General features: G+C 40.3%; 1 protein-coding gene across 6 annotated transcripts; it reads right to left on the bottom strand.

The window, feature by feature from the left end:
• Window positions 1–4,908: 4,908 nt before the first annotated feature.
• Window positions 4,909–13,357, bottom strand: S1PR1 (sphingosine-1-phosphate receptor 1). Of its 6 annotated transcripts, none has more exons than XM_087889993.1 (3): window positions 12,867–13,000; window positions 10,659–10,774; window positions 4,909–8,956 (listed from the first exon to the last, which is right to left on the bottom strand). In XM_087889993.1, exon 3 carries the CDS (start codon window positions 8,804–8,806, stop codon window positions 7,667–7,669), a length of 1,140 nt encoding a protein of 379 aa, XP_087746119.1. In that variant the 5' UTR covers window positions 8,807–8,956; window positions 10,659–10,774; window positions 12,867–13,000; the 3' UTR covers window positions 4,909–7,666. The 6 variants fall into 6 exon arrangements, with proteins under 6 accessions (XP_087746119.1, XP_087746118.1, XP_034293245.1 ...); XM_087889992.1 differs by lacking the exon at window positions 12,867–13,000 and adding an exon at window positions 12,016–12,395; XM_034437354.2 differs by lacking the exon at window positions 10,659–10,774 and having other exon boundaries at window positions 12,867–13,357.
• Window positions 13,358–13,932: the final 575 nt, after the last annotated feature.

The following is a 13,932-nucleotide window of genomic DNA, read 5'->3' as shown; positions in this document are numbered from 1 at the left end:
CTAAAATTCTATTTCAGAATCAGTTTGATGCAATTGTTAAGACTAGAAACTTAAGACTTTTAGAGATGAAGCTCAGGAAAAAAAACAGTGGCAAATTACTTCCAAAAATCTTGCCAAGAAAACTGAGGAAGGGAGGGAGGAAGGGAGGAAGGGAGGGAAGGAGGGAGGGAGGGAGGGAGGGAGGACCTGTGTTTGTTAGCTCAATGAGGTTGTTCATACTAAAGTTGTCATACTGCAGAAGGATTGCAGGCTGCCTAAAGTCTAGAACAGAAAGTACTGTAGACTTTATTGCTTTGCCAGATCAGGCCCAGGATCTCTATCTGGTCTTTCATGTTCCTGGGAAAGCTCACCCAGATATAAAATACTGTAGAGTTGTAGTTAGGATTCCTGTTCTAAAGTTTTATGTTGTTTCTTCTCACAGTTCCAAAATAAGTGTGATCCATCAGATAAAGACTAAGAGAGGTGTGAAGAGAAATTGTTTTGAAACTAAAATAAAAACAAAAGCCTAAATAAAATCATCTGAATCAGACTTCTCTAATAAACATTCCATAGGTACAAGGAAGTAATTTATTATGAACTACCAATATTTATAACTGTGCTATTAACTGCATAAGACATCTATCCTATCTCTTTTTTCACCCTTTGTAAAGAGTAAACCAAGAGAAATTCCATCAATAGGAAGGGAAGGAAGAACCAGAAAACTGAGATGTGATGTAACAGAGGTCCAAAAGTATTCTTTGGCCTTAAGAATTGCCACAATGTTCTTAAGTTTCTTAAGACACAGCTTTCTACATAAAAAATGATATATCATCCTTCTACCTGATGCTTTCTAAACCACTGGGTTAAACTCTAACCCAGAATCATCATGATCATGATAGTTGGGAACTGTAATCTAAAACATCAGGATTATCTCAGATTAGGAACCTATGACAAGCTATTTATTGTGTGTTTAAAAACTAACTGTTGAGGTGCAGGTTTTCTAGAGTTCTAGGAAGTCTGAGATTCCCACCTTTAATTCAACACAATGCTGAATGCATATGATCACTGTCAAAAGTTCAGTGATTTCCCAACTCTCTCTACTCTCCAGATTGTATGAATAACAAGCAGACTACCTGGTTAGTTCTTCTAGAAATATCAAATAAAGCAAGATTATTTTTTTATCAGGAAATCAGAAGCATATGTGTTGTAGCAGCTTGGAGAAAGCAAACTCCATTTGTATGGCTACACACAATGTTCTCAAATATTTCATGAAACAAAGAGCAACATACATTTCTCATATCTTGTTTTTTGATATTTCCTTTAAATTGTGCAAAAATTTAGTGACTTCTACTCTGAAATTAACAAATCAGGCAAAATAATGCATTTATTTAAAACATTTATGTTTTGCTTCCCATTTAAAAGAAACCCAAATAGTTTACCATTAAAATAAAACTGATCTCAGGACCAGAAGTTAAAACTATCATAGCATGGTGCTGAAGAGGTGAGAGAAATCCATAAGTGAGGATAGTCTCTATTATCAATGCCCACTTTACCTGTCCAAGAATCTGGAAGAGGCTTTCCAAGGAAGATCTCAATGTTAGATCAAGTAGTCTGAAAACAAAACCTTGATGGGAAGGGATCAAAGTAAGAATCAGCCAACAATTGTGACTGACACCATCCCTACTGATGCAACTGGTGAATGAAGAAGTTGACATTCATGCAGGCAAATGTCAATATGGCAGGTAATAAGCACATTTGTTAGCTTGCTATCCTCCATCAATGGATGCAGCAGGATTCTGTTGAACACCATGGCTGTTCTTTTAGGTTTTCCATTCCTCCACAGGCAACTGGTAACAGCATTTCAAACTGTGTTTGGTCAAGCAGCCAATAGAGCAGTACTAACCTGTTTCAATTAGACATTTTCTTTGTATAGATAATCCCATTTGTTTTGTTTCTAATTTGAGATGTTGGGTGAGCTGAGTTGAGTTGGAAATCAGTTTGAGATGTTGGAAGAGTCTTAGCAATGTGGCAGTAGTCCTTATATCTTCTTGGCCACCCTCCAGATCACATGCAATTGGACCAATACTTAGTACTACAGCATAGGTAATCTGGTGTGTAACCTCTCATTTTTAAAAAGTCTGATAGCAAATAATAGAAAAAGCTACTGGCCGGTTCTTAAGGAGAATTACTAGCCAAGTAGAATTGAGGCATAATAAGTTATCATGAGGCATTTGCACAAGTGACTTTTAACCAGGTCAGTTAAAGGCTTAGCAGCTACATTCATAAAAACACACTCACTTTGATTTTAGCCTTCAAGGCAGGCCTTCTTTCCCCATTTGTGGAGTTTGCACCAAACCCAACCAATCTGGCTATGATTCAATATACACTGCTCAAAAAAATAAAGGGAACACAAGCAGAATACATCCGAGATCTGAATGAATGAAATAGCCTTATTAAATACTTTGTTCGTTACGTACAGTAGTTTTGTGTTCCCTTTAGTTGTTTGAGAGTGTATAAACTACTGTATGTAAAGAACAAAGTATTTAATAAGGCTATTTCATTCATTCAGATCTCGGATGTCTTCTGCTTGTGTTCCCTTTATTTTTTTGAGCAGTATATTATGTTTACCTTTAAAAAAATGAATTCGTTCATTAATGGAATTACGTATGCTGTGCAAATACAGCCCAGGAGGTTACAAAGCTACCCATTTCTATGAACATTTGCATTCATTATCATTTTTCCCTTCCATATTTATTAGAAATTATAAATATGATTATAAATAAGAGTAATAGAAATCAGGTTTTTTTGTGTAGTCTAGATTTATAACCTTCTGTCTCTTTCTTAGAAGTTTAGAATGGTATCTATTTTGTTTAATGTTAGATAAGTCATTGAAATGATGGTGTTGCGGTCATTAAAGAATGTATTTTAAATAATTCTATAATTCTGTTTCTTCAAGTGTGGCTTTCACCTTGAAAAACTTTGTAAAGCCCAACAGCACTTCAAGAACAATAGTATAAAGAAATAAAGTGTCAAGGCCATTCCTAAGCCATGGTTAGCAACAAGATTACAAAGGGGCAATTTGAATTTTCAATCTTCTATATTTCATGAAAATATATTAAGGTCACCTGTGATAACATAACCAGTGAAATAATCCATAAAAGCCAAAATCAAAGTTCCTACAATTGGAACCTAATGTGCTAATATAAATCCCAGAATCTCCAAACAACATAACATTGAAGAACATTTCTTAGAATGGTACAGCAGTCCCAATACATCTAAAGGGTATTAGGCTTGCGAAATTAATCTTAGTATTTTGCGTATTCTGACCAATCACCTCCCACTTCCAAACTTTGCCAAAAACACTCTCCAAGAAAAGGAAATGATTGCAAATGAAGTCATTTCTTCCATACCAGGAGACAGATGGAGAGAAATCCCAGCCTTCTTCCGTTTTTTGTCTTCAGGGCATTTTTGGAATTTCCTTCAGGAAGTAAAAGGCTGCAACCTAAAACATTTCTTTCATTTGTCAGGCAGCTGAGTTTTCCACCAGAAAATGTTACAGAGAGATGACACACAACCTAAGAAGGTGAAGGTTATCTTTGTAACCCAACTGCATCCTGTAAGTTTCAATAAAGTCTGAGGAATTATCTGGGGAGTTGGGAATGAAGAACCAGCATGAGGCACAGAAGAACCATCTAAATATCATATTCCCTCTGAACCAGCCACCCCAAATTTAGTGTCCTCCAGCAGTCATTTGTTGGAAAGTTAATTAATTTAATTAAATTAATTAAATTTATATGCCGCCCCTCTCCGTAGACTCAGGGCAGCTCACATGAAGGGAGCTATGGTTCAGCGCCATTGCACAACTTCCAAGTTTACTGCATCATTTGGAAAGTGTAAGTTCTCACTAGTTGTGCCTCCACCGAAAATCTGCTTTGGGTTTCAATTGTTTTGATACACCATAAAATGAGAAGTTTCCAGAAATGTTTTGTAATGGAATAAATTAAGTCTAGCAAATCTCACAAGAGGCAATACTCAATGTGTTAAAACTCGGGATTTTAGCTTAACAATAAATCCTATGTGCTTGTAATCAGAAATAAGATCTAATGTGTTCAAAAAAAGGCTTCCTCCAGTTAAGTGGATATAATAGGATTGAAACATACTTTTTATATGGGGTGGAGGGAGAATACTGTGCATTCCTTCCTTTAAAAAAACCCAAAACTATTCTAACCAGAATATGAAGCCTTGTAGGAAATATTAGTCCCATTTCTCTCTTTTGTTCCTTAATTTGAATAGGACGGCATTCATACTAGATACATATATGTAAGAAAAACAGATACATTTCAGTTTTTTTACATAGTTGTGAAAAAGTTATAGATATATTTTCAGAGCACTTACCTACATATGTGCTTCAGATTTCTGTAACAGTATTTTTCTCAGTGGTTGAGCACTGTATTTAAAAAGAACTACTGGATCCTATTCCATTTAACCTGCAATCAAATTATTCTTGCAATCATAATTTACTTTTTTCTCATTCAGACTTCCCTGACTTGATGTCTTTCAGATTACAATGCCTAACTAGTTGGTTAGGAAGGAAGGGACTTCTTTACCAGAACATCTGGAAGCGATCAGATTGGGAAATGCAGCTTAACTACTATTTATTCTCATTTGAATCTTGGCTTGTTGATCTAAAAACCAATATTAAGGTAGTTGGGATAAACCCTACAATCCAACACTTTCAAAATAATGTTTGCCTATAACAAATGAAATTGTTAGGGTAGGTCCATGCATGTCATGCAAATATACCATGATTAATACTGAGCTGTCCTTTCAGTGCAGAAAGGAAATGAGTACTTCCATAGAATTCTTAAAATTATCCTGTCAAAACTATAACAGAGCCCTGTATGACATCAAAGGAAGGATAGCTCAATGTACAGTTTATACAAAATCCAGTTTATTAATACTTAAAGGTCAATGAAGCTATACTGTACAACCAAGTCAGAAACATTTTACTTTTTTTAAAAAAAAAATTGCACTGAAAATAATGCTAAAAGGGCCAATAATCTTGTTTCTAAGCTCAATAATGCTATATTGATGGATTAACAGCCACAACAGTGGAGACACTGCTGCCATTTTATTTTCTTTTTTAAAAAATTTAATCTTTGGGTCTTCCCAGATATAAACAGGGCCTCTTCCATTGAACTCTGATGATTTTAGGAGGTTCATCCCTCACACATACACAGAGACACTCACTCATTGATTTCACCGTAAGTAGCACCTTCAGAAATTCTTTCTTTCACACAACTATTATAAGTACAGAAATCCACAATATCTTCCTTTGCAACTGATTGCTCTTAAGTGGAAAAGACAGATGTATGTCCCAAGTAATTAATATGGGGAACTTCCCTTCAGGTTAGGATGAAGCATGAATTTCTCATAAAATTGAAGACAACCAGTCCAGATATAAAATAGCATCTATGCTTATTAGCATCTCTACATTTTATATTGACTCAAATTAAAATATACACATACATACACAAACACAAAATAGCAATTAATGCTGTAATAAAATACATTCATTTAATACAAATAATACTTTCCATGGATGGACATGGATTTGCAGTCACTGGACACCATTTAAAATGAAAGGACACATAATGACTTTAAGTGTGGACGTTTGCTGAAGTTGCAGAATGGCCCAGTCTTATTTCTTTGTTCATTCTTAGAAGTCTTAATATTTGTGATTCATCTTTCAGCCTAAACTATATCTCAGAATTCAATACATAAAATGTTGCACATTGAGGTAATCCTCCCTTAATCATGTATATATTCATATGTCCAACTAACTAGAAAAAAAATGTATGTTCACAGCGGACAACTAATAAAGTTGTTAACCAAATGTGTAGCAATATGAGAAAGAAATAGTCCATGCTAGGGATTAAAATAAAACTATCAAATTGTAGTGCCCTTACACAAAGGGTTCATCCATATTTATAATGCAGTGCACGTTTCTGGCTACATTTCAAAAAAAGTGTAACACAACTGGAAAAATTGTAGGAGAGGGCAACAAAAGAGACTGACTTTCAATATCTTCCTTAGAAGATGATTATGAGAAATGAATAGCAATATCACTTAGATTTATATACCACTTCATAGTGCTTTACAGCACTCTCTAAGCAGTTTACAATGTCAGCATATTGCACCCAACATTCTGGGCCCTCATTTCACTGACCTCAGAAGGATGAAAGACTGAGTCAACCTTGAGCCAGTCAGGATCAAACTCCTGGCAGTGGGCAGAGTTAACCTGCAATACTACATTCTAACCACTTCACCACCACAAATGAACAATTTACATAGCAAAAGAAAATAGGAAATTTCGTATGCTGTGTAGAAAGAAAACAGGGAAAATGTGTATCCTTCTCAAAAACGTTGGGATTCAGAAAAATCATCCTAAGAAGTTGATTGGAAGGAGAAGAAAAACAAAAGAAAGTATTTTGTCACACAGCACATAATTAACCTCGTAGAATTCATTATAAGCCAGGGCAATGGCCATTAACTCAAGTAGTTTTTTAAAAGGAATGAATAAATTCATGGAGAATCAGTCTATCAAGAGCTATTAATTTTGAAAAGCTATAGGTTAGAACAGCCTTTCTCCAAATATTAGTTGCAGACCAACAAGTAGTAGAAGGGTATGGCTCCATCTCCTGCTTGCAAGCACCCCAGGTTCAGTTGTTTGATCAATGGGGGGCAGGAGGAGGAATAAGGAAAAATATGTATCCTACACTAAGATATGGGAGGTCATACAACAAAGTTGCCTGGAAGGAAATTAAGGCCTCCAGCAGGGCCGTTCTTAAAATTCTTATGATTACCACGAGCAGAAATGGGACACGGCTGATGGTTAAAACTGTGTATATAAAGCTGCTGTTAAAGTTATTAAAATGCAACTCGTTACTGAAAGCAGCATATTTATCAGCTTTTTTTTAAAGGTTCAAATGACACATCTATTAAGTTCAAACAGCCCCAGTCTAATTCACACGTGTCACAGTCTCACTAATTCCTTGAGGATTCAACTACAACCAGGACTATGGGGGCTATGTTCCTCAGAGTAACCCACAGCAGTCTCCAGCATCTAATTCCCATTGACTTTCCACTGAGGATTAAGTGCCAAAGGGATACACGCACCTGAACAACTCTTGAGATAAAATCCCAGCCCGGTTCTCTTTCTATTACTCAGAATATACTAGCACATTTGCTTCCCTTGACAAGGGAGTTAATTGAAGAAGACTGTCAATCCAATACAGCAAGAACTTTGTTTCAGGGGTTCAGGAGTTTTACCTGGGGGTGGGGGAGGGAAACAATCTGAAGATATTTCTCTCCTTCCCCACTCATACTCCCATTCAAAGGCACCGCTTATCCAAGTGTCCACTTTTCAGAGATGTATAGAGTTTGAATATTCCTAACAACCCTCAGTTGCCTCAGGGCAAACCAACATACAACATTCTCCCAGAGAGGAAATATTTTCAAAGGACACCATGTGTCTTATGCCAACAGCTGGACCCCAATCAGTACTCCATTTCCCCTTCAGACTAACTCGTTCTCACTTTCCTCCTTCCGTCTGGAGACAAGCAAGCAGAGCTATCCCCCACGTGTCAGCCTTCAAGGGGCTCAGGCCTCCATTTTGCCAAAGCTCCTAAGACGATGAGGTGACATTACCGGAGGACACAATTGTTTCTGGAGGATCCCCCTCATCTTTCTGAGGATGGGAGGAATTGTCAGATTTGCTTCGGCTGAATTCTATCCCTCCAATGATGGGTCTCTTGACTTTGGCCCCAGAGTCTGTGGTGGGACACGTACAGCACCGTACAATCTTGAAAAAGGCCCTCCTCATCTCCTTGTTGGTAAGCGTGTAGATGATCGGATTGGTGGCTGAATTCAGAACTGCTAGTACTAAGAAATATTCAGCCTTGAAGAGGATGGGACAAGCCTTGACTTTGCATCTCACGTCCAGCAACAGAAGAATGAACAAGGGAGTCCAGCAGACAATGAACACACTTAAAACAATAATCACCGTCTTCAGCAGAGCCAGTGACTTCTCTGAGCTCCGGCTTGCTTTGGCCACGTTCTTCCGAAAAGTCAGCCTGCGGCTCCTTGTCCTTACCAAGATGAAGATCTTACAGTAAAGGATCACAATGGCCAATAAGAGGCCAGTAAATATACTGGTGCAAAAAAGGATATAATGCTTATGATAAAGAGGCAACACGGTGGAGCAGTTCTCCAGGAAGCCAATGCAGTTCCACCCCATAATAGGGAGACCCCCTAATATCACAGAGATGACCCAACAGGCACTGATGAGCAGGAAGGAACGGAAACTATTGCTTCCATTATGGAGCTTCATCTTCAACATGGTAATATATCGCTCAATCGCAATAGCCAGCAGACTGAAGACCGAAGCAGACAAAGCCACAAACATGCTTCCTTCTCTAAGAAACCACTGGGCAGGGGTGAGAGTGTAAGTCGTGGAGCCGGACAGAAGGATGTTAGCGATGTATGCCACTCCTGCCAGCAAATCTGAGAGCGCCAAGTTACCAATAAAGTAGTACATTGGCCTGTGGAATTTCTTGGTTTTCCAAATAGTCAGCAGAACAAAGATGTTCTCGAGGATGATGAAACAGCAGATAATGATGAAGACCACTGATGTTGCTTTAATCCCACTTTCGGCATTCTCATTGAGCTTCCCGGTGTAGTTGTAATGCCTGCTGATGATTTCGTAGTTGAGGTAGTCACTGACATCGCTCCGGACCTTCATGTGGGGGGCCCTGGCAGAGTCCATGGTTCCAGTCTGGACTGCAGGTTTCCGAGCAACTGATGAGACGTGGTGTAGAATGACAGTCACTTGCTGCTCCTCCTGCTGCGTACAAGGTCTGCACTTCCTACAGCCAGTATCTCCTCAGAAACCAGGGTAATCTCAGAAACCAGGACCCTTAAAAATCAAGGGAGACAAAACAAAAGACTATTAGCTAAAGAGTGTTTGATCTAACCCAGCACAACTCAAAAGGCAACAAGCTGAAATCCCAACATCAACTCCTACAAGGGTGTTGCAGCCTTAAATTATGTAGAAGCAAAGACTATGAAGAAACAGTGGTTTGATCCAATTCTATGCACTGCCCATATTTGACTGGTGCCACTAACTACACACAAGGCCTGCAGAAATAATAGCTTTTATCTATATGATCACCTAAGTTTACTACACTGGCTAAGAAAAGCTGTTCTATCGTACAGCACAGGTTAAGTGTTAGAACGTACAAACCGTAGCAGTCACAGCCCAGACACTAGATACACTCACACATTAATGCTGGTAATCACGAGGATCCGATAGCTATTTCTACTGTACACCACAAATTGTTCTGATTTTTACAATGGTGACTAAATTATATCACAGCAGGTGGCAGCACCTAGCTATCCTTGGCTGATTTTGAGAAAGCAAAGCTAGCTGGACCTGGATAATTATTAGATAGGATACCATCAGGAAACCCCTTGGAGCGCAGACCTAACTGGGAAGTCAAAGAAAATGAACAACCCAAAACCACAAGTAGGAAACAGCAAACCGTTTCTCTACATCTGCCAAGCAAAGCATATGAATATGCCCCTGTAGTCATCAAATCTGAAATCATCTCAAAACAGGCATTCCCTTCTTAGCCAGATTAGGCAGTCTGCAACCAGAACAGTAATAATTTGTTTGTTTGTTTTTTTAAGTCACCCAAGACCGTACCGATGAAATCTTTTTCGATGCCCACTGATCTCACTGAACAGAAAAACCCGAGTGGTGGCCACAATTCAAACACATGAAATTAAATCCCAGTTTTGAAAGGCAGAGCTTGAAAACAATGAAAGGAAATAGGAATCACTCAGAATTTCTGAGGCAAGAAGTTCCCACCTAATTCCACGTCAACTTCAGTTTACAAGTCACAATGCAACTTATTCCTGTCTATGAATACACCAGGGAAACTAACCCCAACATCACTGTTTATAGCCAAGTAGGAAACCTTTCTCACTCTTGAAGCGCAATGCGCATCAATTTCAAGACCTTAGGTTACCTGTTCCTGATGGCAGCCTAAACAATTTTAATTCCTGAAACATCTTTCTTCAGGTGGCTGAAGTAATAGAAAGAAAATTGTTTTGGTTGGTTCCACTTAAACAAAAGAAGCAAGTTAAGCTTCAAAAAGACTCACTTTTGTAGGAGAGGCTTAGGAAAAGGTCATCTTTGAACAATGGACTAATTGTATCAGTTAAAAATAAAGATGACCATTAAATTGGAGGGACTGGTTTTTGCCCATTGCCCCATCACCAATTTCAGATCTCTGGAATAAACTCAGCAAAAACCTAGAGGACAAAAAGTAAAGCACTTGAACTTTTATAATTGGGAGCAGAGAGAGAGAGAGAGAAAGGAAGGGGAAAAGGCTGATTTTGGGCTACAGCCGAGTATGTTTGGAAGCTCATTTTCAGCAGCTTAATTAGTTTGTGCGTAGCCTTACTAGATGAAAGAAAGTATATGGAAAAATATGAGTAAACATTCATGGTGTTTATACTAAGTATTTAAAATAGCATATCAGTCCAAAACAGAAAGCAAAGTTAAAACTTTCACTGGGTGCAGATATTTTAGGATAGAAGAGAATGAAAGTTACCATTTGTGTTCCATTCTCTCTGTTGGAAGATCTTACAGCTTATTCTTTCCTCACTATGAACCAGGATAAATTTTGGGGGGGCGGGATGCACTCTTCAAAGAAACACGCTGGACTTCCTGATAGATGATCAATTCACATATAAATCTTTGACTTTGAACACACACCATGCCAGTCTTTATGCCACATGTACAGTAAATCATACCTAACTGCTTAAATAGCTGGGTTACCTAACGCAAAAATGGCATGTATCATATTCTGTGTAAGGTAACCCAGCTATTCCACAGAACTTGAGAGACACATGCCATTTCTGTGTTTGGCAGGCCACAAACATTTCACCATTTAAATTTGTCCACTTTTTGTCCCCAGATGTAGAACATCTGTTCTGAATAGGGCTGCAAACCAGCCGCAGAATTTTCTTCTCTCCCCAGCCATTCTCTTCTCAACCTCCTCTCTAGGAAGCAAGAGACACGAGTACTAATATAAGCCCAGGAAACATTCAACAATTAGGCTAATAGGAAAAGTGGCAGATCAGAATCATGCCAACCCACCACTGTTTCTCCAAAGCAACAATCATTTTGTTAAACTATATGCTGATTTACTTTTTTAAGATATATTTTAAACATAACAGAGAAGGTCCTGTGTGGATACTAACTATGCTAGTAGTAGTATGCTAACTATGCTACTAACTAGGCTGAAAGAACCTCTTAAGGATGATCAGGTCATCAAGCTGACTGAAACCCGACCTTCTGCAACCAGGTTTTGTGAAAACAGATTAGCCCTCCGGTGTAAAAACTGAAACTTTTGTGGTACTGAGGTTAATAGCAACAGCCAGAAAGAAAGGGTGGGGGGACCGACTTCCAGCCTAAACCTGGCAAAGCTGTAATCTCTAACCAAAAATTAAGTCCTGATCTTTGGATCCTCCAAAACAGCCAGTCATGTTCTTTCAACATCTCTTCCAAAAACTGTGCCTGTTTTCAGTTCCTCTGGAAGAAAAGGAAATCTGATGGCTGCTGCCTTCGGAGTTTGCCTCTTCTCCTCCATCCCCAGGTAGCATACAGCATGCAAACCGAGAGTTTTTTCTAATAACATCAAATATTCACCTGCAACTTTCACCAAAGGAAACATCTCTACAAGGCACCTCTGGGGCCATTCATTCTGGTTGGAAGACCAGAACATGTCTATCCCACAGACTTTACCCAATGGCTGGTATTCTCTAGGCTGATAGTATCTGCATCACCATCAGACAAGAGGGGTAAATTGCTTGTTGGAGTTATTTTGCTCCCCCCCTCTCCATAGACACACACACACACACACACACACCCCTTCCATTCCCGTTAGCTTCAACATTTTTTTTCACCTTTTGAGCTGTATCCACCGCTACTCGCACGAATCCAGGCAGCAACATTCCCAGTAGATTCCACCAAATGAAACTTCCAGGACTGAATGTTTACTAAGCACGTTCATTCTCTGCTGCTTTCTGCCACAACCCTTAGATAAGAGTCCGGCAAACGGGGCAAAAGCTTTCACAAATCAGACGCCCCCCCCCTAAAGTTAGCTGGTAGTTCAAGCGCAAGACTCCTCCGTTTCCCCGCGTTCAGTCAGTGGCTAGCTAGGAGCAACAACAACAAAAAGTTGAGAGGGAATTTCGCCCGGTTCGCAACGCGCGCGCGCAGACTCTTCCTGGGAAGTTTGCTGGGACAGGTTTAGTACAACGTAAACCTTTCCGCCGCTTCGCCCGGATTCCTGATAAAATATCCGGGGGAAGTTCCCAGGAAAAAAAAGAGAGAGGGGGAAGAGGGAAATGGGCAAGTGTCAAGGCGGAGAGTGAAGGCTGCTCGCTCCCCTATGGAAGTCAATCCTAACCAAACAAAGCCGGACTTTTCAGCCCAAGGGACACGTACCGGGGTAACCACGACTTAAATCTCCGCTTAAATTCCAGGGTTGATCCTATTTTCCCAGGGATTCGGAGTTTTGCAGCGCAAGGAGGTGTTCAAATCAAAACCCTCGACGACCCACCCCCTTGCTGGGGGGGGGGGGGTCGCCTTTCCCACTTGGCGTCTTTCAAAGCGTCCCCGGAAGGCGGAACGCAACGAAGCGCTTCGCTCCCGCTTGCAAAATAAAATAAAATAAAATAAAATAATAACCCTGTCCGGATTCCTGCAAAAAAAAAAAAAAAAAGGGCGCGAGATCCCTCAGCTCAGCTCTTACCTCGCTCGCCCGGGACGCCGCTCTCGTTGGAGGAGGCTGCATGGCTCACCCTTCACCTCGAGCCAGGCCCACCCGTCGCCCCCCTTGCCTAACAAAAGCGGGGCTGCCTCCCGAGCTCATTGGAAGCGTTTTTCCTTCCCAGCGTCGTCTGGGTCTCCCCCTTCTCCTCCTCCTCCTCTTCTCCCTCCCTAAATTCCCATTTCTCTCGCGCGCGGCTGAGGCGACTTTCACTCGGGCTTAAGTTTTGTTCTCCTGCCCGGCCTGGAGACGAGGAGATTTGGCCGCTCCGATTTCACCAAGCAGCTCCTAAACCGGGCGTAGCCGCGGAAGGGTTAACACCTGTTTCCTTTCGCCGCTGGTTGCGCCTTCAAAGTTTTGTCTGGGGTTTTTGTTTTTTGTTTTTTTAAATGCGGGGTGGGTGCACGCGAGGGGAGAGAGCCTGGCAACCGCCATGGGGTGTGGGGAAGGGGATGCAGGAAAGCTGGCTTGCTGGACCCCGAGGCTTCCCTAGACTTTTTGTCCAAGTTTCCTGCCATCTCCTTCCCCGGCTCCCGGCTTTGCCCCCTCGTTTCCTTTTTTAATGCCGGTCTACAAAATAAGTGTAAACAAGTGGAAGAGAAGAGGTGCTGAGAGCTGGTCTCTTGTTTAACATATTTACCAACTTATTTATTTATTTTAACTTATTTACCAACGTAGAAACAATGGATGGAAACTAATCAAGGAGAGACACAACCTGGAACTAAGGAGAAACTTCCTAACAGGGAGGCCAATGAGCCAGTGGGACAGCTTGCCTCCAGAAGTTGCTTCATCACTGGAGTTTTTTAAGAAGAGACTGGACAGCCACTTGTCTGAAATGGTGTAGGGTCTGCTGCTTGAGCAGAGGGTTGGACTAGAAGACCTCCAAGGTCCCTTCCAGCTCTTTTCTGATTGATTGGCCCCCTCAAAAGTTTGACTTTTCCATAAGTTGGGTCCTGGTTTTTTTGCTCCCCTCAGGAGGAAATCCAGAGAGCAGTATAATTTTTTTTTCTCATTGGTTTCATTGGTTTTCCTTTATCTAGTTTTAGGT

Source organism: Pantherophis guttatus, chromosome 3 (genome assembly GCF_059756535.1).
Source record: "Pantherophis guttatus breed Tessera chromosome 3, ASM5975653v1, whole genome shotgun sequence".
Taxonomy (NCBI): domain Eukaryota; kingdom Metazoa; phylum Chordata; class Lepidosauria; order Squamata; family Colubridae; genus Pantherophis; species Pantherophis guttatus.
Note: the sequence above shows the minus strand (reverse complement) of the source record. Positions and strands in the feature narration are given on the sequence as shown.

What these genes read in the sequence shown, in the direction of transcription:
- S1PR1 (XM_034437354.2), bottom strand. Translation starts at nt 8,806, where the DNA reads ATGGACTCTGCCAGGGCCCCCCACATGAAGGTCCGGAGCGATGTCAGT.